The sequence below is a fragment of the Manis javanica genome, chromosome 7 (genome assembly GCF_040802235.1).
Source record: "Manis javanica isolate MJ-LG chromosome 7, MJ_LKY, whole genome shotgun sequence".
NCBI classification, from domain to species: Eukaryota; Metazoa; Chordata; class Mammalia; order Pholidota; family Manidae; genus Manis; species Manis javanica.
The window spans coordinates 71228719-71256460 of NC_133162.1; the positions used below are offsets into that span (position 1 = coordinate 71228719).

General features: G+C 46.3%; 1 protein-coding gene across 6 annotated transcripts in view; it reads right to left on the bottom strand.

Moving 5' to 3' along the window:
- The window catches only part of GRID1 (glutamate ionotropic receptor delta type subunit 1), a 699381-nt gene that overhangs the window by 7859 nt on the left and 663780 nt on the right, over nt 1-27742 (bottom strand). For 3 of the 6 annotated variants that reach the window (XM_073241118.1, XM_037003097.2, XM_037003096.2), the window contains 2 exons: nt 8874-9040; nt 2450-2690 (listed from right to left, as the gene is read on the bottom strand). In XM_073241118.1, coding sequence (XP_073097219.1) covers nt 2450-2690; nt 8874-9040 — 408 coding nt within the window. Of the gene's footprint in view, nt 1-2083; nt 2194-2449; nt 2691-8873; nt 9041-27742 lie in introns of those variants that run through there. The other 3 variants (XM_073241119.1, XM_073241120.1, XM_037003098.2) reach the window with 3 other exon arrangements.

A 27742-nucleotide genomic window follows, 5' to 3' on the forward strand; every position in this document is an offset into this window, starting at 1 on the left:
CTTCAGGATGGCCCTGATCAGCAGGACAGACTGCTTGGCCAAGCTCTCTGCCCCAGCTGCCCAAGAGGAGGTAAGCTCCCTGGGGACACGGGCTGTGCCCGATAGGCATACTTATAAAACGAAGGAGAGGGAGGAAGATATTTCATCTGAGAATTAGAAACCCATAAAAACAGGAAGAAGATGGAATATTTCCTGCTGTTACCATGCAACCCTTTTTTAGCAATAGCAGAAGAGGCTTGAGAAAAAGCAGTTACTATGTTTCCCAAACTGCCTTGTCATTGGTCCTCACTCCTATCTGGAAGCAGGTCAGCAGCAGGGGCAGAAAGTCCCATGTTTTCTAAGCAGGACCCATGTATCTCATGAGGTCTTGGGCATGAGATCCTGGGCTTATGCAGAAGCCAGAAAAGAAGACAGGACGCTTTACTGGCAAGAAGAGAGCTGTTCCTTGCAGATAGGCCATCCCTTGATCTTTCCTGTGTTTCTCTCTTTGAACTCTGCTTTCTGTGCCTCTCCAGTGATTTCTGTCTCTGTGTCTGTCTCTCTCACACACACAGAAAGAGTGATCATTCATTCTGGGCTGTCACTAAACAGTAAACTAGGGGATGTGAGGACATAACGACTGGCAGTCGGCAAGGGCCTCCAGCGCAGGGGAAGGGTAGTTGATCCCTGTACCTGGCTCACAAAGGACCTTTTGGAGGGCTGAGCCTGTGTCCCCTGGGCCCCCGCTCTGCCTCCAGGGCTCATCCACCTGGACAGCCTCGCCTGCTCCCCTGACCCAAGGGCCTCTGCACAGATGAAACCAGGCTGCAGCCTCAGAAAGAAAGAAAGAAAAAAAACACAACTAAAAGCAAACAACATGGAGAGTGGGTGCAGCATGATCTGGTCCTCCCTGGTCCTAGAGAGGCAGCTCTAGAGCCACCCTCCCTGGCTGTACACTGGTGCTTGTGGGCACACAGGCCTGGGTGGCAAGAAGCAGGTGACAGGTGCCCCAGCCGTGACATGGAAGGGGAGTTGACAGGAGTTGCAGGCTGGAACTCAGCCACATCATTACAGTTTGGCCCTCATCACATAGGGAATAGGAACCAGGAGAAGTGAGATACTTGTGGCCTTCTTTCCTCCAAACCACTCAGAATAATTCACTGTCCCTCCCAATGACTTCTTCACAGAAGCCCAGGACAGGACCATTAACTGTTGCTCTCAGCAGGCTTTCCTCAAATCTCTTCCTTCCTTCCCTCTGTGGCTCAGGGGCAATAGGAAAACACGAAGGCTGTTGGAGCCCCAGGCCCAGCATCCCCTTGCATGTGGTTATCTGCCAGGCAGGAGAGGAAGATGGGTGTCCCCAGGATATTTGCAACATTCTGGCTCAAATGGCAAGATCCTTCCAGCAAAAACTAAGTGTGATGACAGAGAACTCACTGCTGGTATGAGTGGAGAGTCTGTCCCACCCCAACCCTGCCAGGGGCTCCAGGATGGACTGGGGTATGGGGCATCGCTGCCCCGGCACTCCAAACTACCCATATGGTAGCCATGGTGATGCCTCTGAATTTGGTGCTGGTTACTTAGCTGTCTCTTGTTTGAAATTTACACCTGTTTGACTCAACAGAATCTGTAAGTGGAGCTGTGGTTGCAGAAGTAGCTGAGGTGTACATAGCTCACAGTGACAGCCCTATGATGGAGTGGCTTGTGCCACCACACCTGTGCATGGGGCTCATCAATCTGTAAATGACACTCCTTGCCACCCTCCCTTAGAGGAACTGGATCCAGGGGACCTTGATGAAGCCTTCATATAAAAAAACTGAGCTCAAAAAAGAGCAAAACCCTAATGGAAGGACATGTCCAGGGCAGAACTAGCTCACGGCTGGCACACAGGAGGGGAAGCGTACCCAGAACCAGGAGTGTGGACAGAACCGCAACTTCCCCGAACTGGTGGGCACCAGAGGGCTGGACAAGGCTGCACAAGGCTGGGCCTGACCGGGAGGAGGGAGAGAGGAAGGGCAGATGGGAGGGGCAGGAGCAGGGGCCCATCCCACTTGCAGCTGGGAGAGCAGGGCCCAGCCTGGCAGAAGCCAGAGCAGCAGGGAGGAACGCATCTCCTCTCTTACCCTAGAGGTGGTCTCTCCAGGTCAGGGTGGAGGCACATGGGTGGGACAGGGTGGGGAAGGGCTCTCTGGCGCTGCTCATGCTGTACCCGCTCTACAGATAAATACAGGACTTTAGTGGCCATGGCTCATGGCTTGGCGCTTTGTTCAAGTATGAAAACACCCCCTACATTTGCTCTCTTGCTTTAAAATAAAAAAAAACATTTACACCATCCCCCAATATAAAACACTATTGTCTCCAGACAGGTGACTCGGGTAAATGCTAACTGGAAGGAAACTGCCCGCCGCGTGGCCCAGTGTGACTCTCCTGTCTCTAGACTGTGGAAAGAAGCAGGACCCAGGGCACGGACCTCTTTGGGAGTTTCCTGGTGGCACCGGTTGCTGTTCCACCACAACTCTAGGGCAGCCACCAGGCAGGCGAGGAGGAGGCCAATGGCCAGGATGCAGAAGACCCCGGCAAAGCTGTGCAGCTTGAGGGATTTGCCGTCGGCCTGGGCCCTGGAATGGCTGGTGAGGTCGCAGCGGCCCGTGTGTGGCCACCATTTCTGCTTGAGCACATCCAGGTCCCCAGTGTCCTGCAGCTCCAGGATCCTGCAAGATACAATCTGTATGAGCCAGAGCTGCTGGCCTCGCCACACAGCCATGGGGCCTGGCCCCCTCCCACCTTGCTGGTGCACAGACAATGCCAAGCTGTCATAGCCACTCCCGACCACAACTTCCCCCCAAGCCTGCTCCCCACTCTGCGGGTGGAGTGCTTGTCCCAAACTACAGGCTGGGTTTCGTCACTCCCCTCCTCCAAGCCTCAGTGTCCTCTCCCACCCCGGACCACTGCCCGTGGCTACAGTCCAATAGCAGAGCACATAAAGCCCTTCACACAGGCTCTGAGGCAAGCTCTGAGGATAACATCAGGAAATACAGCAATGGACAAAACAGACTGCAGACTTGACAAAAATGCTTTCATTTGAACTTCAGGTACTAGATCCTAAGTCTCTCCAATTAGGATTCACTACAGCACTCATTCATGCATCTATTTGAGGAGCATCTGCACTGTGTGAAGTTAAACATTGCTGAGAGTGTGGTCTAGAGACATATCCACGGGCACTGAAACAATCAGAGCAACCGGTGTGGGGACAGAAGCTGGGATCAGTACAATGAACTGAAAATAGAGATGCGAAGAACTGGTGTGTTGGGAGGGCGGCCCAGATCAGAGGCTTAGGGAAGACCTCATTAAGGGGGCGACAAGGTAAGCAGAAACATGAAGGATGGTTAGTCATAAGAGTTCACACTGGTCTAGCACATTCTGTGTGGCAAGGGATATCCTAACAGCTGTGTTCAAAATAAAATAGTGTTTTATTCTCATGTCAACTCCTTGAGATGGTTATTTCCATTTTCCTATATTTACAGAGAGGGAAATTGAGGCCCAGAGAGGTGAAAGATCTTGCCAAAGTCTCTGTGGTTGGCAGGGATGGCATTTAACAAGTGGGAAGAGGAAACTTCCTGAGACTGGGATCATGTTTGAAAGTACTGTCTGCATTAAGGGCTCAGCATGCCTGAAAAGCTAAAATGTGGCCAAGAAGGCTGCAGAGTGGTGGGTGAGGAGGACAGGGTGAGAGGAAGACAGGGAAGCAGGCAGCCAAGGGCATGTGCTCTGAGAGAGCATGAGAGGGACTCTGGATTTTCTCCTGCTTGCAAACCCCCACTGCTCCTGGAATCCCCACATGGGTGTCTGGATGGCAGGTTTCCTTTGCTGTGGTGTTCTAGGGACTCCCTCTGGAACCAAGGAGCCTGAGTGGTGAGCTGGTGGTAGCTGGTAGCCCCTAGACTCCTCACACCCAAGCTTCTCCATTTGGGGAGAGGGGCTAGTTCAGCCATGGTGATATATCCCACCCACAACACCCACAGTGATGGCTCTGTGCCCTCTGGGTTGCACAGTTTAAGAGCAGTGGCTCCTTAGAGCCAGGAGAAGCTCACTGCCAAGTAGCCAGCTGAGCAGTCTCTGCCCTGGACCTGTATTACAGATCAGCTGTGACCACGGGCTGAGGCTGAGCTCAGTGACCATGCCTGGGCTGTGACTCGTGGAAAGGGACTGTGACAGCCCAGAGAGTCCCTGAACTATCAACATCATGGGCTCAGCACAGCATGGCCTCCCACTGGCTGGAAACAGCCTGGCTCAGTGCAAGAGCAGGCTTTGCAGGCACCAGATCTCAGCTGCATGTCCTGGGACAAGTGACTTGCTCCTGCAAACCTCACCTTCCCATGATCTTTGCTAGCCTTGCTATCTATGAGTGAGTAGATCCTTCAGGACAACGGCTATGTCCTACTCTCTGTGGTTTCCCCTGAGCAAGTACAGGGGCCGGCACAGCTTGGGCCATTGATGGATGTTTGTTGCATCAATAAATGTATAAGTCTACTAACTGAATCTGGAAAACTAATCTAAACTAAAATGGTTGTGGTGAGATCATGATATCCATTACATGGGCAAGGAATGGGTCAGAACCAAAGAGCCTGAATGCTGCCATGCATGAAGGGGCTTGGTTGCTGAGATAATGACTCACACATGCATCCGAGTGGCTCAGGGCTGGACTTGGTGTGCCGCTGTGTGCCATCATCCCTCACGCAGCACACCCCATAATAGTGAAGTGGCCACAGCATCCCACTACCTCCATGCGGCTAGAGACGTGTTCGGGAAGCTGCATGTCTGTATGTCCACTGGCACATGCAGACCAGCCATGCTGGCAGCTTTTAGTAGACTGGACCTCCTGCCAGCTACAGGAACCGCAGGCCTGGAGATGCAGGATCTCAGGACCTGCGAGAAGACTCATGGCTGGATTACTGGCTCACCATGGAGAGACAGCAGAGCTATGTATTTATTGGCACAGATTCTACTCTGGTGGACATCGGTCCAAACCCAGACTCTGTCACCACATTAGCTACGTTATGAAACCTCTCAACTTCAGCCCTCTCATCTCTCATCATGAAAATCTGAGATCATAATAAATGCACCTACCTCACAGACTTATAGTGACAAAATGAAAAGAGGGAACACATGCAGATCATTCAACTCAAGATCTGACAAATAATAAGAGCTCTATACAAGCAGGTTAATAATTACACAGTCTGGTGGCCACACAGACTAGCAGCCCTATCAGTCCAGTATTGACAGGCGCTGCCTTTTATTTAAGAACATAGTAGGAACCAATCATTTTACATTGCTTTAATCCTCATAACAACCTCTGAAGTAGATCTTACTATGTCCGTTTTATGTATTGCAGACCTGAGACTCAGAGACTAAATGACTTGCCCACGGTCACAATTAGAAAGTGGCAAAGCTGCTCTACAGAGCTGGGTCACGCTGACTCAGGTCCATGCTCTTTCCAGAACACCAGACTGTTAAGCAGAGTCAGCCTGCTTGCTGAGAGTTAGGTTTTGGCCCAGAGGACAGTGAGACTGGCCAGGACACCGTGGTAGGGCTGGATTCCCCCTCTGCTCATTTGACTGCAATATCAGGCAGTCTGCTTCATTTTGCTGATGCTTCTCTTCTTCCTGCTTCTAATAATTGTATGCATTTTTTGTGCCCAATATTATTCCAGGAAGAATGTAAGGCAATTTATAGGAAAACATGGAATAAAATAAAAACAAACAAATCAAAAAGAAAATTTAAATATGTAAGCAACAGAGGAAAGATAAAACAAGCCACAGGCACAAATGACTCCTGGAATGAGGCTAAACTAATGCACTCCATAATAATCTATACTCCTGCTATGAGTAAGCCTGAGCAATAATAGCCACTTCCTGAAGCCAGTTGTCCTATTTCCAGACAGATACAATTGTAGGTGCTTTCCTTTAGTTAATAGCCGTGGAGCCTGCTACACAGCAGGTGCTCTATAAATGGCTATTAAGTTGCTAACCATTTATTGAGTGCCCACTCTTCATGCCATGATCCACACACAGGCTACAGCACTCAACCCCTCACCAACACACACACACACACACACACACACACACACACACACACACACACACACACACACAGAGGAAAGAAGGTTACAGCACTTCCAGGTAAGCCTGGGATCTGCTATTTACCCAGGACCCTTCTGTAAACAATGTGAAGCACTGCTCCCTGGAAGGGCACCCTGCTCCTCCGAGGCATGCCTCAGTGAGGGGCAGCCCACAGCTCTGTACACACCACACAGCTGAGCCTCTCACAGAACCACTGGCAGCAGTAAGCTGGCAACCTGAGGTCAACCTCTGTTCCCCCTAATTACATACCCATCCTCCCAGGTGGTAGAGGTAGAATGCTTCCCGCCCAGAGGGACTGCAATATCCAGACAGATGATGATAGTTCAGGAGGCCAGCAGCACCCACTGGGGACATTTATTTAGCCATAGAGCAATAACCTTCTCATGAAAGCACAGAGCAATAGATCACTTTTTGTCAGAATAACAAGGAAACTGGAACAGCCACTTTGTTTATGGGTAGAGACCACAAAGTCTCTATGGGGAGACATTTTGAATACAGCCTTATGGCCAGCAAGCTGATATTTAATGCACAGGCCAGTCCCAGGAAAAGCCTGCTCTTTAGCGACCCCACACCCCCACATGGGTCCTGGTCCGCTGTCCTCTGGAGGCACACAAAGGGCATCAGATTCCTTCTGCACCCAACCAGCCTTATAATACTGAAGGTGAGCAGATGCCGTCTCCCCACCCATCTCCTCCTCTAGACTGAGTATTCTCAGGTTCCGCCTCTGACCTAGTTTGAGCCCCAGCTACTCTGACTCCATTGGATGACCCAGATGAGAACCAAGCTCTCTTCTCCCTCCAATGTGTCAACATTCAGTTTAGCAGACCTTCCAGAAATCTCTGAGCAGTGTGAGCGCACAGAGACCCTAAGCTTCCCTCACTGGGGACCTGGGCTTCTGTGAGCGCTGTCTTGGGCCACGTGAGCTGTCTCGGTGGTGCTGTTCATTGTCCCCACGAGCTCTCTTCCCATCTGCTCGAGAGAGATGCTCACAGGTTGATGGTCTATGGAATGTCCCAAGCCTCAGAAAACCAACTTGGGGTAGACCTCAAGAACAGCGATGTATCACACATCCTGGATGGAAGCCATCCTTCCTCACGCCTTTAATCTGATCCACTGATAAATCACTGCTCCTCCTTTTCCCTTGTCATCATCCCTCTCTGCTCTAGAGAGCACAAGGAGACATGGAATATATACTTGATTAAATTCTAGAGAAAACCTAAAAGCCTTATTTACCTTAATTAGCTCTACCCTTTTCCCCAGTTTTGCAAAAAGCCCCTGGATGAATGGATTTGTTTCAGGGCCTCCTGGCCTTTCCCATATGGGGTTTGGGCTCAGGACTCAGAAGGATGAGGGTAGGGCTTGGAGGTCCCACAGCGCTGGGGCACAGGGGACCTGCAGCCTCCTCCCAACTCTGCCAACAGCTGGCCGAGTGAGCCTCGGAGCAGGTCACCCTCTCTGGGCTTTGTGTTAAATGGATGTTCTCTAACAACTCTAGCCCCTGGAAACGGATGACTGTAAGTGCTGAGCACATGCACTAATCAGGCAGCTGGGGCTGCCGCTAAGCCTGGGCACCATAAGAGACTTTTCACTCAAACACTTCTGCCACATTTTGGATTTTGGCAGACCAAGGTAGAGCCTGTCCTTGGGATTTCCTTTCTGGGCTCTGTAGTTCTGCCCCCTTCACCCACCAGGATGTCACCTCACACATGTGTGTCTGTGGAGGGCCCAACACTTAGGCATCCTTGGGAATAGGAGCCTGTGCTGGCAGGCTGGCTGTTGGGGAAAGCCACTGAGCTGACCCGTGCACTTCACTTCCAACCTGTCTGGGAGGCCACGAAAGCTGGTCAAGGACTAAGGTAAGCTTCTGGGCAGAAAACATGGGTAGGATGATGACAGATCTTTTTTTTCAAAGAGGCCAGCCGGGTCTCCAGACTAAGCACCTGGAAACTTGATCATGCCCAGGATCCAGAGAAGATCAGGCTCAAGGGATGGACTCACACCAGCAAATCACGTGGGAAGCTACACAGGCCAATGCAAACTAGGCCCCCTGTATTCATTTCTGCTGGTCAGGATCCATGCGCCTCCGCTTAGTCTCTGCACTTGGACCCAACACACCTACATTTGCTCATATTAATTACCAGGCAGCTGATCTGGGAAGGAAGGGGAGGAGGCAGGTAATGAGCCGCTGTCCACTCTCTGCAGTCCCTTCCCCACCCAGCAGAGCATCTGCCCCCTCAGCCCATGCGCAGATAACTGTGGAGTCACTCTGCTTCTCTGACCCAACTGTGTTTCAAATCTCCACATTGACTCTTCCCATTTTGCCTTTATCTTAAGAAGTAATTACTGGGCCCTTGCCAAATTCACTCATCATTCATTTAATTTTAAATTACTGGGCCTATCTAGCTAACTCCTACTCATCCTTCCCACCTCAGGAGCACAATCCAAATAGAGCACAAAGGTCTGGTCAGATGCCCTCCTCCATCCCCTAAATACTCTCTCTGTCACCCTCACTGCTGGCCTTGCCTACTCACATCACAGCTCCCACTGAGACTATGCACCTTCGTGGGAAGGGGCCATATTTTCCCTGCTCTTTATCCCAGGACCTGGCGCAGCACCAGGCGGGGTGGGAGGAGGCACCTGCACCAGAACGTAGTCGGTGCTGAGGGGAGTGTGACAAATAAGCGAGTCTGCGCTGGCGCTCATCTTCTAAGAGAAGGTTATCTTCCAAGTCCTGCCTTGCTGACCCTGCCTTACCTCTGTGAGAACAGGTCCCTGTAGGGGCTGCCGTGCTGCAGGGCAATCCCATAGCCCTTGCTGCTGACGCTGTTGCCAATGACAGTCACAGAGCAGTCATCGTCCGTCAAGGCTGCGTACTCCACCACGGCCACGTCCCACAGAAAGGCGTAGTTCCCCTTCTTTGCCTGAAAGATCGAAATTCACATGCAGTCAGGCAGGCCTGGCCTGCTGTGTGAGTTTTGAGCAGTGAGGTATCTCAGTGGTGGGATTTGAATGATGCCTCCTAAATGGTCTTCTGCCCACCAGTCAGCATGGCCAACTCGGCTTCCATTTTTTGGCCGACAAGTTCCACCACTGGTTGATGCCTCTCACTGTGGTGAGGCATAAAAGAATGTGAGGCTATCCCTCCACCAGGAGGCACAGGTCCAGCACACCTCCCAGAGCAGCTACAGATGGGCTTTATGACGAGTCTCCCAGGGGCGTGGACCTATTTCTCAGGTTAGCAGGCTCACCTTGGAGAGTGCAGAGAATCTGACCCCAGGGAGCTGAGCTTTTCTGGTTAGGGATTTAGGGGGAGCATAAAAATATCCACTTAATATTTCTCCTTAGAACCTCACTGGGCCCTGCTGAGAGTGGATGTGGGATGCAGCCCTAAGGCCAGTGCCCTAAGTGACCAGGACAGTATCTGAGTCACGAACTTGCCATGCTTGTGGAAGGGCCCATGAAGGAGAGAGGCCTGGTTGTTTGGGTGTCAGGCTGGGCTTCTGCCAATTGCCTTTCAGTGCCCAAATGAGACTGTGCCCACACACATACACCTGCACAACAACATACACATACACACATACACTTTTATATGCCCATATGCACACCTAGGCATATGCAGACATGCAAATACACATGGATTTCTGTATCAGTGCAATGGCTGCAGATTATTCCATCAGGAATTTGCCTGCAGCCACAGCTGAAGTCTCCACTCCATCACACTCATCCGCAGCCAGCATTCAATCCCATCCTGAGCCACGATGCTGACATGGCATAAAGTCTGGGCACTCAGAAGGAATGAGAGCTGCTTTGCTTTTTGGAAGGAGATGCAAACTAGACATTGTCACTTGGCTGGCTTAAAATAGAGCACAATGTTCTTAATGCAGCAAAGTGCCTGATTTTAATTCTATAGTGAACATACAGATGCCTCTTTTCCTTTTCCTTCCCTCCTACACAACTCACAAGAGGTGCTAGAAGACCTAGGGCTGGGCTTGGTAGAAGGGCTGGACCATCACACACAATAGGGCAAGCTGGCAAGTAACAAGCTTCATGAAATTGTCAAGGGCGTTGCTCCAGTCTCCTGCCTTTATTCACTTGAGTCTTCATGTCCACTGAGACTTTTCAAAGAGTACCATAGCTGTTTAGATGAAAGTAGTCAAGATTTTACAGCCTTCCAGGTCTAAAGTGCACATGGGCCAAAATGACTCATTTTCTCATCAGCTTTCCATCAGAAGCATTTGTGGACAGAGTGGGGCAGACCCCGGCTGGCATAGGCTGCTCCAGCCATTTGCACAATTTTGCCCAACAAACTTGTAAGAAATGACATACTCCTGTGCCACCCATTGACTTGTACCTCAGGAAGCAATCCAAATATTACATCAAAGCCTCCTTCCTTGGCTAAGGCAATTTCCGAAGTCCCTGAAGGACTTTGACCAGGCTGCAAAATTACACTCATCTCTGTCCCTCCACATGGGAAGATAACAGTCTTTGAAGTTTTTTCCTACTGGCAAACAAATTTTCTCATGAAAAGTATAAATTTTCAACCTCTTAGTAACTGAGTTTCTCAGCAAAATGTTGACTTATGACCTAATATTTGGCTTCGGTCTGACTTCGAAGCATTTTACATCCATGCTCACAATTCAACATGACAATCAGATATTGTTATTTGTATGATTTCAAAAGGGCATGTCAAGTTGAAAGAAGAATTAAGATCAGGTTCTTTTCTACCTTTCAAGTGATGTTCCAAGAAGGAAAAAGAAGGAAGCTGGCTCTGATCGAGTGGAAACTGACTAACAAAAGCCTGGTGTGGCCATTTGAATGGGCCACTTGGATGCCTTCAAGCTACATGCGTTTGTGGGTCCAGTTTGGGCTAAGTGACCAGTGAGTGCAGTTGAAAGACAGAAGCTGCCTTTGTAGTCCTTCCAGCCTAAGTGGAGAAGGAGAAACATATGGAAGAGATGCTGGTGCCGCCTCAGCCACAGAGCCCTGCTGACCAGGAAAGCAGTCAAGAAGAGTCTGGGAAAATAGAAGCTGCTTGAGCTGCTGAATGATCCCAGACACTCAATCTGTCCATTTGTAAACAGGGACAAAATTTGCTATTATATTTGTTTATGTCTGCTTCAAGCAGCATGTGGCTGATCCCTAATCTGCAAGACCAGAGCAGGGAGGAGGATCTGCAGAGGCCAGTGCCTACTCACATCACAGCTCCCACTGAGACTGTGCACCTTGCCTGTGAGCCAAATTCGAAGCCCTAGCTGCAGTGGACTCTGTCTTTAGGAAATTCTCTCCATCCCTAACACGCCTTCCTCACCTCCTCAGCATCCCAGACATGTGTGTGCCTGCATCGCTGTAGCACCAAGCAGAAAAAAATGCAGCAACCAATCTTCTCTGGGCATCCCAAGTCCACCTGTTGCCAGGAAAATTTTCTGGACCTTATGAACATCTTCCTAGTCTTCTTGGCTTGTCACAGATGCGGTATGAGACAGACAGCTTCTTAGGTCTGACCGTACCATCAGGAAAATTGCACATACCAGCCACAAGAAGCCCAGATGCCCACCTGTGAAGGCCACATCCCTTTACAGACATCCTCTTCTTGCCCCCATGCAAACCGAGTTTCACAACCCCCATGAAAAAAAATTTTTTTTCTAAGATGCAGCTCCTCCCTGAAGGATCAGAACCTGTTTTCCACGTGGCCCCTAATAATTATGAATCTGCCTCCTTATTCTGTGCTGGTTATCCATACAGCCAGGCTCCGCATACACGGGGGACCACAAACACACCAAACTTCCGCCTCCAAGAGGGCTGAGAATCTCCTCTCTTCTCTCCCCACCTACCATGAGCTCATTTTCTTCCTTTTATGAGTCTGAGCATTTCTCCCATTCTGCTCTAAGGTTCAACTGCCTCCCTTGTGGCTTGGTCTCTGATCCATCCTCCAGGTCCACTGGATGGCATTTCTACCCGCTTTCCTACTCTCTCTGTCCCCTCAACTCCCAGTCAGAGACCTCGCATACTTTAAGATATGAGTTACTTCCTATTTATATTAACTGCTTCTTTCTGCTGAGGATTTTTTTCCGGTCTCTTAGGAAGACAGAGTATTGGTGGGAATCTGGCCTCTTCTCCGCTGTGTGCTCACAGAGGGAGAAGGGTGAGCCCACACACCTTTCCGCGGGGCCCGGGGGTTCCTTAGCCAGAGGGACAATGGATCTTTAGAGTTGGCTATTTTGCCATGTCATGTTGATACCAACTCATTCTTCCTATGTCTTCCAGCCCTGGCCTTTCCCCACTTCCCAGGTGGCTGTGAGGAGTGAAGGGGGATGTTAATGAGAGCAGGCATGATAGGCAGTGAGCAGTTTATAAATAGATTCTTGACATTTATTTCATGATGGCTCAAAGATTAAAGTGATACGATAGATTTGTGTTCTGCATTAAGACAGAACAAGAACAATACTGTATTTCACTTCTTTAATGGGTTAAATTACCTTTACTCAGCTGACCATTTATAATGTTAAATGTATTCTGAATTTCTAAACACTGACTTAGGATGCATTAACGCCTTGGACTGTGGCTGCTGGAAAGTTTGTCTCCCTGTTGGACACAGGGCTGGCTGATTCAGACAAGCCTGCTCCAAGCCTTCGGCTCTATGCAGAGCCAAGGCGAGCATACAAGCCTACCCCTCAGGGCTAACTCTGGGGTCCTGGGACTTCTGCCCAGGATTCCTGCAGGAGCTATGGAGAGCATTTGCAGATCCTCTAAGAAAGTGGAGGTTTAAAAGTTCTAATTTGCTACTTAAATGGTATTGCTTTTTTTTTGGTATCACTAATCCACAACCACATGAAGAACATTCTGTCTACTAGACCCCCTATCACCAAGTCCCCTCCCCACACCCGACCACGGTCAGTGTCCATAGGTGCAGCAAGATGCCACAGAACCACCACCCATCCTCTCTGCGCTGCACAGTCCTCCCCGCGTCCCCCCACGCACCATACATGCCAATCATAATGCCCCCTTTCTTTTTTCCCCCCTTATCTCTCCCCTCCCCCTGGCAACTGCTAGTCCACTTCTGGGTTCCGGAAGTCCGCTGCTGCTTTGCTCCCTCAGCTCTTTCCTCATTCTTATACTCCACAGACAAGCAAAGCCATTCGACACCCGTCCCTCCCCACCTGGTCCACCTCACTGAGCATAACACCCTCCAGCTCCACCCATGCTGCTGCAAACGGTAGGACTTGTCCTCTTCTTATGGCCAAACAACATTCCACTGTGTATATGCACTACATCCTCCCCATCCATCCATTCACTGATGGACACCCAGATCACTTCCACTTCCTGGCCATTACAAAAGTGCTGTGACAAACACAGGGGTGCACATGTCCCTCTCAAACTGAGCCACCACATTCCTAGGGCAAATTCCCAGCAGTGGAATTCCTGGGTCAAATAGTATTTCTATTTTGAGCATTCTGAGGAACCTCCATACTGCTTTCCACAATGGTTGAATTAACTTACATTCCCACCAGCAGTGAGGGAGGGTTCCCCTTTCTCCACAACCTTGCCAACATTTGTTGTTGTTTGTCTTTTGGATGGTGGTGATCCTTACTGGTGTGAGATGATATGTCATTGTGGTTTTTATTTGCATTTCTCTGATGACTAGTGATGTGGAGCATCTTTTCATGTGTCTCTTGGCCATCTGAATTTCTTCTTTGGAGAACTGTCTGTTCAGCCCCTCTGACTATTTTTGAATTAGATTATTTGCTTTTTGTTTGTTGAGATGCGTGAGCTCTTTATATATTTTGGATGTCAACCCTTTATCAGACCTGTCATTTATGAATATATTCTCCCATACTGTAGGATGCCTTTTTGTTCTACTGGTGGTGTCCTTTGCTGTACAAAAGCTTTTCAGCTTGAGTCCCACTTGTTCATTTTTGCTTTTGTTTCCCTTGCCCAGGGGGATACATTCATAAAGAAGTTGCTCATGTTTATGTCCAAGAGATTTTTGCCTATGTTTTTTTCTAAGAGTTTTATGGTTTCATGACTTACACTCAAGTCTTTGATCCATTTCAAATTTACTTTTGTGTATGGGGTTAGACAATGATCCAGTATCATTCTCCTACATGTAGCTATCCAGTTTTGCCAACACCAGCTGTTGAAGAGGCTGTCATTTCCCCATTGTATGTCCATGGCTCCTTTTTCATATACTAATTGACCATATGTGTTTGGGTTAATATCTGGACTATCTATTCTGTTTCACTGGTCTGTGGGTCTGTTCTTGTGCCAGTACCAAATTGTCTTAATTACTGTGGCTTTGTAGTAGAGCTTGAACTTGGGTAGTGAGATCCTCCCTGCTTTATTCTTCCTTCTCAGGATTGCTTTGGCTATTTGGGGTCTTTGGTAGTTCCATATGAATTTTAGAACTATTTTTTTTCAGTTCATTGAAGAGTGCTGTTGGTATTTTGATAGGCATTGCATTGAATCTGTAAATTGCTTTAGGCAGGATATCCATTTTGACAACATTAATTCTTCCTAGGCAAGAGCATGAGATGAATTTCCATTTGTTAATGTCCTCTTTAATTTCTCTTAAGAGTGTCTTGTAGTTTTCAGGGTATAGGTCTTTCACTTCCATGGTTAGGTTTATTCCTAGGTATTTTATTCTTTTTGATGCAATTGTGAATAGAATTGTTTTCCTGATTTCTCTTTCTGCTAGTTCTTTGTTAGTGTATAGGAATGCAACAGATTTCTGTATTAATTTTGTATCCTGCAACTTTGCTGGATTCAGATATCAGTTATAGTAGTTTTGGAGTGAAGTCTTTAGGGTTTTTTATGTACAATACCATGTCATCTGCAAATAGTGACAGTTTGACTTCTTCTTTACCAACCTGGATGCCTTGTATTTCTTTGTTTTGTCTGATTGCCATGGCTAGGACCTCCAGTACTATGCTGAATAACAGTAGGGAGAGTGGGCATCCCTGTCTTGTTCCTGATCTTAGAGGAAAAGCTTTCAGCTTCTTGCTAATAAGTATGATGTTGGCTGTGGGCTTGTCATATATGGCTTTTACTAGGTTGAGGTAATTGCCATCTATGCCCATTTTCTGGAGAGTTTTTATCATGAATGGATGTTGAGTTTTGTCAAATGTTTTTTTCAGCATCTATGGAGATGATCATGTGGTTTTTGTCCTTCTTTTTGTTGATGTGGTAGACGATGTTGATGGATTTTCGAATGTTGTATCATCTTTGCATCCCTGAAATGAATTCCACTTGATCATGGTGTATGATCTTCTTGATGTATTTTTGAATTTACTTTGCCAATATTTTGTTGAGTATTTTTGCATCTATGTTCATCAGGGATATTGGTCTGTAATTTTCTTTTTTGGTGGTGTCTTTGCCTGGTTTTAGTATTAGAGTGATGCCAGCTTTATAGAATGAGTTTGAAAGTATTACCTCTTCTTCTATTTTTTGGAAAACTTTAAGGAGATTGTGTATTATGTCTTTTCTATATGTCTGATAGAATTCAGCAGTGAATCCATCTTGCCCGGAGGTTTTGTTCTTGGGTAGTTTTCTGACTACCAATTCAATTTCGTTGCTGGTAATTGGTCTGTTTAGATTTTCTGTTTCTTCCTTGGTCAGTCTTGGAAGGTTGTATTTTTCTAGGAAGTTGTCCATTTCTTCTAGGTTTTCCCGCTTGTTAGCATATAGATTCTCATAGTATTCTCTAATAATTCTTTGTATTTCTGTGGGGTCCATCATGATTTTTCCTTCTCCATTTCTGATTCTGTTAATGTGTGTAGATTCTCTTTTACTTTTAATAAGTATGGCTAGGAGCTTATCTATTTTGTTTATTTTCTCGAAGAACCAGCTCTTGGTTTCATTGATTGTTTTCTATTGTTTTATTCTTTGCAATTTTATATATTTCTTCTCTGGTCTTTATTATGTCCCTCCTTCTGCTGACTTTGGGCCTCATTTGTTCTTCTTTTTCCAGTTTCAATAATTGTAACTTTAGACTATTCATTTGGGATTGTTCTTCCTTCTTTAAATAGGCCTGGATTGCTATATACTTTCCTCTTAGAACTGCCGTCACTGTGTCCCACAGTAATTGGGGCTATGTGCTATTGTTGTCTTTTGTCTCCCTATATTGCTTGATATCTGTTTTAATTTGCTCATTGATCCATTGATTATTTAGGAGCATGTTTTTAAGCCTCCATGTGTTTGTGGGCCTTTCTGTTTTCTTTGTACAATTTATTTCTAGTTTTATACCTTTGTGGTCTGAGAAGTTGGTTGGTAGAATTTCAGTCTTTTTGAATTTACTGAGGCTCTTTTTGTGGCCAAGTATGTGGTCTATTCTGGAAAATGTTCCATGTGCACTTGAGAAGAATGTGTATCCTGTTGCTTTTGGGTGTAGAGTTCTGTAGAAGTCTGTTAGGTCCATCTGTTCTAGTGTGTTGTTCAGTGCCTCTGTATCCTTACTTATTTTCTGTCTGGTGGATCTGTCCTTCAGAGTGAGTAGTGTGTTGAAGTCTCCTCGAACAAATACATTGCATTTTATTTCCTCCTTTAATTCTATTAGTATTTGTTTCACGTATGTTGGTGCTCCTGTATTGGGTGCATATATATCTATAATGGTTATGTCCTCTTGTTGGACTGACCCTTTTATCATTATGTAATGTCCTTCTTTATCTCTTGTTACTTTCTTTGTTTTGAAGGCTATTTTGTCTGATACAAGTACAGCAACACCTGCTTTTTTCTCCCTATTGTTTGCATGAGACATCTTTTTCCACCCCTCACTTTTAGTCTGTGTATGTCTTTGGGTTTGAGATGAGTCTCTTGTAAGCAGTATATGGATGGGTCTTGCTTTTTTATCCATTCTATTACTCTGTGTCTTTTGATTGGTGCATTCAGTCCATTTACATTTAGGGTGAGATTATTGAAAGATATGTACTTATTGCCATTGCAGGCTTTAGATTCATGGTTACCAAAGGTTCAAGGTTAGCTTCTTTACCATCTAACTGTCTAACTTAACTCGCTTATTAACCTATTATAAACACAGTCTGATGATTCTTTATTTCTCTCACTTCTTATTTCTCCTCCTCCATTCTTTATACATTAGGTGTTTTATTCTGTACTCTTCTGTGTTTCCTTTACCTGCCTTTGTGAATAGTTGATTTTATTTTTTTGCCTTTAGTTAGTACTTGGTTGGTCTGCTTCCTTTACTGTGATTTTATTTTCTCTGGTGACATCTATTTAGCCTTAGGAGTGCTTCCATCTAGAGCAGTCCCTTTAAAATTTCCTGTAGAGGTGGTTTGTGGGAGGCAAATTCTCTCAACTTTTGCTTGTCTGGGAATTGTTTAATCCTTCCTTCATATTTAATGATAATCGTGCTGGATATAGTATTCTTGGTTCAAGGCCCTTCTGTTTCATTGCATTAAATATATCATGCCATTCTCTTCTGGCCTGTAAGGTTTCTGTTGAGAAGTCTGATGATAGCCTTATTTGATTTTCCTTTGTAAGTGATCTTTTTTCTCTCTCTGGCTGCTTTTAATAGTCTGTCCTTGTCTTTGGTCTTTGCCATTTTAATTATTATATGTCTTGGTGTAGACCTCCTTGGTTCCCTTGTGTTGGGAGATCTGTGGGCTTCCATGGTCTGAGAGACTATTTCCTCCCCCAGTTTGGGGAAGTTTTCAGCAATTATTTCTTCAAAGACATTTTCTATCCCTTTTTCTGTCTCTTCTTCTTCTGGTACCCCTATATGTGAATATTGTTCCACTTGGATTGGTCACACAGTTCTCTTAATATTCTTTCATTCCTGTAGATCCTTTTGTCTCTCTCTGCCTCACCTTCTCTGTATTCCTGTTCTCTGATTTCTATTCCATTAATGGCCTATTGCACCTCATCCAGTCTCCTCTTAAGTCCTTCCAAAGATTGTTTCATTTCTGTAATCTCCCTCTTGACTTCATCCCTTAGCTCTTCTATATTTCTATGCAGGTCCATCAGCATGGTTATGACCTTTATTTTGAATTCTTTTTCAGGAAGATTGGTTATATCTATCTCCCCAGGCCCTCTCTCAGGGGTTTGTTTTTGTAATTCTGGACTGGACCAAATTCTTCTACCTTTTCATGGTGAAAGAGGTAGTCGCAGGCAGATGGCATGTGTATCATCTGGGAGAACAAAGTCCCTTCCTGCTTGCTGGTCACCTTGCCCTTCTCCTCTGCCTGTGTCAGTTACCCACACACTGGGAGCAGTGTCTGGATTAATCTCCTGGGCTGCCATGGGTGGGGCAGCTGTCAGGGTAGCCCAGAGCCCTGTGGGGAGAGGCAGGCATGCTGGGTGTGTTCTCCTGTGAGAACAGCACCCCACCCCTGCACCTAGCCCCGGTCTCCTCTCCCTGCACTGGGCAGCTGCACACTGGCGGCAGCCTCTGGGTCTGGCCCGGGCAGCTGCCTGCCAGGAGGAGACTCTGGGCAGTTGCTGCAGGTGGGGCCACTTTCCAGCTGCTCAGCCACTCTGGCAGGGTTGTGCCGGCTGGGGGGAACGAATGGCAGGCTGGTTATCACCGTGAGGGACTTCTGGGCTGTGTTGCCACCCAGGGGCCTAGGGCACCTGAAGTTCCTCAGGATTTCCAGCCTGCTGGGCTGAGTGTTCCAGGACTATTCCGTACAGCTTTGATTCCCCTGTCCCTTTAAGACTTTCAAAAAGCACTTGCTTTTTTTTTTGGCCCAGGGAAGCCGGTTGCGGGAAGCCACTGGCCAATTTTACTTTTCCGTTTCCCTAATATCCAGCACACCATGCAATGTGTGTCTGTGCTCCCGACGTGGATTACTAGGGCTGGGTATTCAGCAGTCCTGCATTTCCACTCCCTCCCAGCTCTGACTCCTTTCCTCCTGCCGGTGAGCTGGGGTGGGGGAGTGCTTGGGTCCTGTCAGGTCATGGCTTGTATCTTACCCCCTTCATGAGATGCTGAGTTCTCACAGGTATAGATGTAGTGTGGTCTCTCTTTTAGGAATAGCTGTATTTGTTGTATTTTCAAAAATATATATGGTTTTGGGAGGAGATTTCTGCTTCCCTACTCATGCTGCCATCTTGGCTTCTCCCTCGCAGTCAGCCTGGTGTTGCTTTTTTAAATTGATAACATCCAATGTTAGTGAGGCTGTGATGAAATGGGCATGATCTTTCATAGCAACTGGCATCACAGAATGACACAACCTTCCAGAAAGTAGTGCAGCAATACATAACAGGAACATTTAAAACTGCTCATATCCTTTACCACAGCAAAGTGAGAATTTAACCTAAAAAGTAACTCAAATGTATCTGTATGTATCCTAAAAATATGACAGATATTTAAAATGGAATGTTGATTATACAATCAGCATGGGAACAGTTTAAATATTCAGTATTAGGGAAATTATGTAATAAATAATAGTTAACAAATATGGTGGTGTTTTTTGCAATAGAGAATAATTATAAAGACTGCAGAAATACAGATAAATATCTGTATTGATAGGTTGATACAGATACAAAATACAAGCGAAAACAATAGGATAGATACAGCATTATTGCCATTCTGTAAACATGTGACATGTAATATACCAAAAGATGCGCAGGATTGTTACATAAGGTGTGGGGTTGGCAATGATTCTTAGGACAAGTCGATTTAAATATTTTCTTTAGCCTTGTTACACTATTTATGCTACCACACACTACACTCAGACACCAAATCCAATCTCAGTCCCCCTGTGTGTCCTTGACACTTGGAGGTGCCAATACCCATCAACAGAGCACAGGAGTCTGGCAGGGCTCTCCTGTCCCCCAGGATGCTGGCACCCTTGCACTACCCAAACATGTACAAAAGGATCCCTTACATCCCTGGCCTGAATCTAAACATTTTGCTTCACTTCACTCTCTCCTTTCCCTAAAAGCAAGAAAGGAAGGAAGGTAGGAAAGAAAGTGGGGAGGAAGGAACCGAAGAAGGAAGGGAACTTAGTTCAGACATAAAAGGAATAGACATGAGGACTTTAGCGAAAAGAGGAAAGAACAGCTTTGACATTAGAGAAAGTCAACGCTATCTGAGCATCCATCCCCAGCATGCCAGGACAGTGGCAGGTGGACAGGCAACCCTGACTTGTCTCCCAGAAAGCATCTTAGCAAACAAGATCCAAGTTCTGAAGTTAGTTCTGTGCCCAGTTCACCGACATGCTGGAGCACAACAAATAAAGAGAGACTATTGAGACCATGAGGGTGCCAGGCCCCGATGCTGAACGCACCCTCACTAACATTTGGTGGGACACAATTAGCCCTCATTGCTGGAATGCTGGGCACCATCAACAAAGCCACGAGTGATCTGGGATACTGGATGCCTCACTCTCTGTTGCTCCACACTGGTAATAAAATGAGATTGCATTGCCTTTCATTGCCCCACTGATACTGCCCTTCCCAGAACTCACTTGGAACACAAACTTTCAGAGACAACAGCTTCTGAGGCAAGAACTTCCTTATGCTCTGCTACTCCATCCCAGCTGTTTTTGGAAAGAGGCAAGCAACCATATTGCTCCCCTAGACAAGCATGCTAGTGCTTCAGGCATCAAACACAAATATCACTGGAAAGGAGGTGCTGAAGGAAATCGGGTGTCTGCTATGCCAGGTACAGGGCAGTGTGGAGTACCTGCTGGGTGCTGGCACCTTCACAAACCTGATTCTTTTTCCATCCATGGCATAATTTCAAAGGGCAGAATGTTAATACCATAATACAGATGAAGAAACTGTGGCTCAGAAAAATAAAGTGACTTGTCTCAAACAAACCAAGATAGTGAGTGGCAGAGCCAGGTCAACACGAGAGCCATTTGGCTCTGGGGAAGCCGGTGCTCTCCCCTCTGCCCTGCGTGGCCTCAGACAGGGCAGGCTGAGGAAATCGCTGCCAGTGTCCTTGCCCTCTGAGCCCTTCCCAGGGGAATGCTGCTGGTTATGGAGCACATAGGAATAGCATTTCTCCTGTTTTGCAAGCAGCAGTGTTTCACAGAGCTGCTGAAACACTGAGAAGTGGAAGTCCCAGGGCCCTGCATCATCTCTTGATGGAGTGGCTCCTTGAAAATCTGAAGCATCCTCATGGGCCCCACCATCCAGTGGCATACTAGATGCCTCTCCCTATAGCCACTCTTCGCCTGAACAGAGCTCGGTCCTCTAAGCATCCCAAGTCCTAGCTCCTAGGGTTGTGATCATAAAATGGCAACACATTGCCATGTAAAGCCTGAACCCTGGCTACAGTGATACCTGTATTACATGCTGTGCCAAATCACACAAGGCAACAGTAAACACCCCATCTGTGGAGAAAAGGACAATTTTACAGTCTGCTGGTAGGAGTGTGGGCTGGCATGATATTTCTGGAATGGTAATTTGGTGGGGAGAATCAAATGTTTAAACATGTGCATATGCAGCACTTCCACCCCTAGGGATTTATCCTTAGGAATTATTTGTTTCAGAAAAGATGTTTGTACAAAGATTTTCAGGGCAACCCTGTTTTGATGAACAAGAATTAGAAACTATCTAAATGCTCAACAATTGAGGATCAGCCAGGTAAATAATAGCATTTGATGATGGAATATGTGTGGCCGTTCCTATTATGTTTTAAAAGACCATTGATTGCTAAGGGGAAGAATTGTCCATGGTCAACAAGAGGCAGCCTGGGTTCTGGACTCCAGCTGGATGGGTTCAAATCCCAACTCCACTACTTGTTGGCTGTGTGAGTACAGGCAAGTTGCTTAACATCTCTGGGCATTGGTTCCACTAGATGTAAAATGGTCCATGCCTCACAGAGTTCTGAGGTGGATTAAATCCTTCAATATATGTAACATGCTCAGGGCCCCTCACCTAGAATATGATAAGTGCTAAACAAATGCTAATCAATATTATAAAGAATCTGTTATACTAGAGTATTAACATTATGGTATCCTTTTTCAATTATTATGTAAAAGCTTCATGAAGAGCCAAAACCAAGCACAAAACACCCACAACAGTCATTTTTGAGTAACGCCATCATGGGTGACCTTTGTTGGTTTTTTCAGTCTCCAGTGTTGCTCAGAGGTTCTGCAGTTCAACAAGCACTTCTGTGACTGCAGCTACTTAAGGTGGTACCTTCAGTGATTCAGCCTCCTTCTCTGTGCACAGTGCAATGAAAAGAGCAGGGTTCTGGACAAAGACAAGCCACTGCCACATATCAGGTCTTTGGTAAACCTCGAGTCTTGGGGGCTAATAATTGCTTCCTAGAGGACTATTGTGAGTGTGAGATTATGGGATTCAAGGTACTGTGTCTGGCACATAGTGAGAGTTCCAAACACGCTCTGTCTCCTTCCTGCCATAGCCAGCTTGATTCAGAAGGTCATTCTGTCGCTCTTATTGGAATATCATTCTCCCACCCACTCCCCTCCTGCCAGCCATTCCTCCACCTTAACTAAGTCAGCAGTATGCTCTGTGTGAGTGTGTGCTATATGCAAGTGTATGCACATGAGAATGTGTGCACATGAGTGTATGCATGTGTGTAAGACCTTCAGCTGGAGGTCAGGAGCCTCCCTCACTCTTGTCTCTCAGAACAGTGGAAAGAGATCACCCAAAATGACATGAAATGTTGAGTGGACCATCAGTGAGACCCTCAGAGGTGTTCACAAGCCCACCTCAGGAGGCTCTAAGGAAACCTGCCACCTAAGCAATGAGATAATCACCTTTTACGCAGATCAGCCCCTGGACCAGCAGAAGTGAGCAAATGAGGGCAGTCTCAGTGGGAGAGGGAGATGGCAGCTGAGCTCTCCCACAGTTAGTGCACCGGCTGTTTTCCTGAAGTGTCCACAGGGTACAAAGTCAATCTGGCTCCTGGCTTTAGATCAGAGTGAACAAGATAGAGCTGGACAATGGAATAACACAACCTAAGGGCCACAGGCCATCTGTTAGTGGGGTGGCGCGCACGCGTGCGTGTGTGTGCATGTGTGCGAGCATGTGTGCGTGCACATGTGTGTGGACATTAGCACAGGCATGAGGGCAACCCTGCAGGTCTGCCATGCTGGTCCCAGTGAGGCTGTGCATTACCTGGGCAAGAGAACTGAGATGATGGAGACATTCCAAGGCTACAGCAGCAGAAAATGGCTCCTGCTGGCCAGGCACTAGCCTGCAGATTTCTGCAAACGATTACCTGACCCCTAGAGCAACACAGTAGTGAGGGGCACAGCAAGGGGTCAAGAGAACAGCAAGTAACTTCTCCAGCCACCATTCCTTTACACCCCTACTCTTATATTATCTTCTTGTTGATTTCTTAATTTCCTTTACAGAATCTCCAACTCCATTTCCTAGGGAACATAGCACAGTGTGACAGTGAGAGCAATGTCTAGAGATGGGCAGACCAGGCTTTCCTCTGCATCTCTGGCCAGCCACCTGAGCCCTCTGAGCCCAGGGGACTGCACCTGGGGGCAAGAATAGCAAGCCCACTTCACAACCTCACCACAGGAAGAGCCAGCTTGGAAAGTGTCTGATGCATTGAAGAAATTCAAGCAAGGCACATCTCCATAATCATGATAATCATCACCAGCAGCATCCCTGTAGCTGGAGGTTTGGATCCTCATTAAAATATAATTGCCTGGGGGAAATAACACTAGAAATCATCCTCAGTCACCAGCCTGGTATAAATTACAAGACTGTTAGCCTGGTTATAGTCTTGGCCCACTTACTGACTCATGACCGATTTGTATAAGAGGAAGGTGAGCCCAGATAGTATTTAAGGTCTTCTCCATCTTTCACATCCCCAAAGCCTGCAGTACAGACTCTTGGTTGTCAGAGTGTGTTCCTGGGACCAGCAGCATTAGCATCATTGAGGAACTTACTAGAAATGTAAATTCTCAGGCCCTGTACCAGACCCACTGACTAATTGACTGCGGGAGCAGTCCCAGCAATCCATTTTTTAATCATCTCTCCAGGTGATCTGATGTGTGCTGAAGTTGAGATCCAATGTTATAGACCTCTGTGTCAATGGATTTCTGATCATCTCCTGAGAGCACATTGAGAAAGGGAGAAATTGTTATGGCTCTAGGGTCTTAGATTAGGGCACTGGGTAGAGGTGGAGAAGCACAGAGTCAAGACACCGGGGCTATTGGAACCAAACGCTAAAGGGAAGCCACACTTTACATCTTCCTGCAAAGCACCTTAGCTAGTGTTTTCCCACCCATTCTCTTCTTAGAATGTTCAGGATAAACTTCCACAGTATAAACTGTATCCATTTTCCAGGAGAATTAAGGATCAAAAAGGACTCTGCCTAAGACCACAGAATCAGCTGTTGGCAGAACTTGAATATCTACCCAGGTTCCTTTCAGTGCAAATGGCCTTCCCCCTCCCACACCAAAAGTTCAACGTCAGCAGACCCAAAAGGCCACATAGAGTCACCTGAGCAGCTGGGTCTCTTATTCTGCTATTTTTGTTCTCTTCGGCTACCAAACTCTGGCCAAGCTTTTGCCTATGATATCTGCCTCTAGCCCCAACCCTATGGAGGCTTTATGGCTGCTTTCCCTGCTAGATCCACTGGCATTCTGGGGACAAACAGTCTTATTTAGTGAACCAAATATTGCCTTAGTGGGAGAAGCTTTCTCCCATTTCCAAGGAAGGAGTGAGTTGGGTACAAATGACAAAGAGAGGTCCTAACTTAGAAGAATCAATAGCCCCTTCCCTGAAGTCTGACATTGCACACCACCAGCAAAATCAGGGGCCAGGAACAAGCTTCTCAGCAGGGCAAAGGGACACACTGACTGTCAATGATTTCTCTAACTTTTAAATTGTCCAAAGACCACAATAAGCAACAATCTAATCTGAGTTATTCCATGGGAATGATTAAGAATGATCTAAAATAAAGAGTAAATTGGTTTGCTTAGATATACAAAACAGATTGCAGAGAGAAAAGAATAGAGAATGAAAAAAATGTCATCCTAGGCAAGGGAAACAGCCTATGAATACAAAAACTCAGGCAGCACTGTGGCCAACCATCCCATGGATAGGGAGGTGCAAATATTCCCTGCGTGCATACACACACACACACATACACAAGGATGTAAGCCCCTGGCTATGCATGTGTTCACTGCCCTCGCATGATGCTGGCACACAGCTGGTGCTGCCTAAACCTGTGTAAAATGATTAATGAAGAACTAAAGGGATAAATACTAGAGTCTGGAAAGCCCGGGGCCTTGGGTTAGAGGGAGCTGGGCTGGCTAGGTCCTGCTTACCCCTCCAGGTCTGCCCTGCACTCTTCCCCATCCTGCTGTCTCCTCCAGAGGCTGCCTTCATGGACAGCATCAGTGGGCTGTCTGGCTAAGGGTCACTTTTAAAGATTCAGAAATAAATCAAATACTAATACTAATAAAACTACAAGCATAACAGTAACCATCCTTTGTTGAAGCATGTGCTTCTCAAACTCAAGAAGGCATGAGAATCACCTGGAGGGCTCGCTAAAATATACAGGACTAAGCTCCACACAGCTACCCTGGTTCAGTAGGTCTAAAGCAGAGCCCCCAAACTTTACTTCTATCATGTTCCTGGTGGTGCTGGTACTGCTGGTCCAAGGACCACACTTTACTGTGCTAAATATATTCTGTAAGGCATTGTGCCAATCTCTTCATATCACCTCTGATCTTTATAATAACTCTGGAAAGACCCAGGATTATTATTCTATTTTTCACAAGAGGTAACTTTGTTCAGGAGTTAGTTAACTTGCCCAAGATCTCCCCTCTGGACCAAGATGGATGCAGTACTTGTTAACTCCAAATCCACGTTCTCTTCGCCACACTGTTGCCTTAATTGAGCATCTGACTTCATCAAGACAAAGTTTAGCTGAGCCATGAAACTACACCCTGAGGCCGGGTGGCTTTGCCATTTGCAGCCAACCCTTTCAGTGTTTCTTCAGTCATAAAGGGTTCTTGGGAACTGGCAACTCGGACTATGCTGGGGGGAGGGAGAAGCAGTAAAACCGCCTGTGATTATAAGTAACAGAAAAAGCTATCCCTCATCATGTTGGGAGCCCAGTACCACAGGGTTTATGTTGAAGGATGTCATTCCCTAACCCCATTTCTGGCTAAGTATTCCTTTATGGCCTTTGCTTTATGGCTGTATCTGTTTGCCCCTCCAGATCTGCCCTTGAGAGAGCAAGCTCACACGACAGCCTTAAATCACTCTGAGGAGCTGCTGCAAAAGGGGCTCCTTTCTGACCAAAGAGACCCAAATGGACTCCTATCCCTCACAGAACAAGCTCTGAGCTCTCTACCTGTCCATGTGCAGCTTTGTAACATGAAAGAATCAGAGCCATTCGCTGCTAGAGGGCTGGCAGGAGTGGCACCCTGGTAGGAGCTTGTGGCCCAGCCTGGGGATACCAACACTTCCTGGAAAACCAGTGATCACTGCTCCCTGTCCCCTGTGTAGTAGCCCAGGTCTGAGATCTGTGCAGTACAGAACAGGTTCCAATCCTCATCCATGTGAAGATTCTTAAAATATTAGAGATACCAAATTTCACTGCTGAGAATTTCTGTACAGGCTCCTCATCATTTCTGTTTCCTTCATCTGATCCTTGGGAGGTTTGCTCTTCAGAGCTCCTACTGTCCTTATTACTCCTCCTGATTTTAGTTAGTCTGCCTTTTATCTCTCTCTCTGTCCACCTCTGTGTGTGTGTACATGTGTGTCTCTCACATATACCCACAAACTCACACTAAAAAAATTAAATGTGGGGTTCAAAGCCAATCTTAGTATCTATATGTTGGACAGTAGGGACTCTTTATTAAAGCTGCCCAACCCAGTGGAAACTGTGACTTCTACCCAAATGGGTTTGATATTATTGACTATATTGGTGGTAATGACAGCAGTAATAATGAACATATGGATGGCTGAAGGAGTCCAGCAATCTTTGGGCAAATTACTTAACCTTGTTGAGTTTTTCATTCCTTATTTTCAAAATGGAAATGTCACAAAATTGCCTCAAAGGTGAAGACAAAGTGCATAGGCACAATGCCATTAATAATTTCTTTATAAATGTTATTTTCCTTCCTCCCTTTCTCCTTTTGGTTCCTGGACAAATGTTACAACAATAAAATGGAAATAAAAATAAACTAAACAAAAATTGCCAACAATCTGGCTTAAGCAATAAATCAAAATCATTTTCATCAGCAATCGCTTCTTGATTTTAATGTAATCAAATAACAAAACAATTTAGTTCAATGCAAAAACTTAAGTCATAAAATCCAAAGCATAACAGTTGGTGGAACAAACAGAATGGAATCAGCCCACATTTATAGCTAGCACTAAGGTGAAGCACATCAAACCTGGGTACAAAGCAAATTATGGGGCATAAGAAATCTGAAAAATGAAATCAGATTTAAGGGGAGTGAATATCCTCCCACCCCACTAATGAGGAGTTTGAAAATAATCAAAGTTAGCATGATGGCATGGATATTGGTTTGATTCCAGAACTTATCCTACCAAATTATAAAAATCGCAAAAGAAAGTAATTGAAGAATTCATAATGAGATTTGCTTGGCATTGCTCAGAAATCAAAGCAAAGTAATTTCATAAGGGAGGCACAGTGGGGGCTTTCCTTGATTTTTGGACTGTATTATCCCAAACCAATCATCATCAAAAAT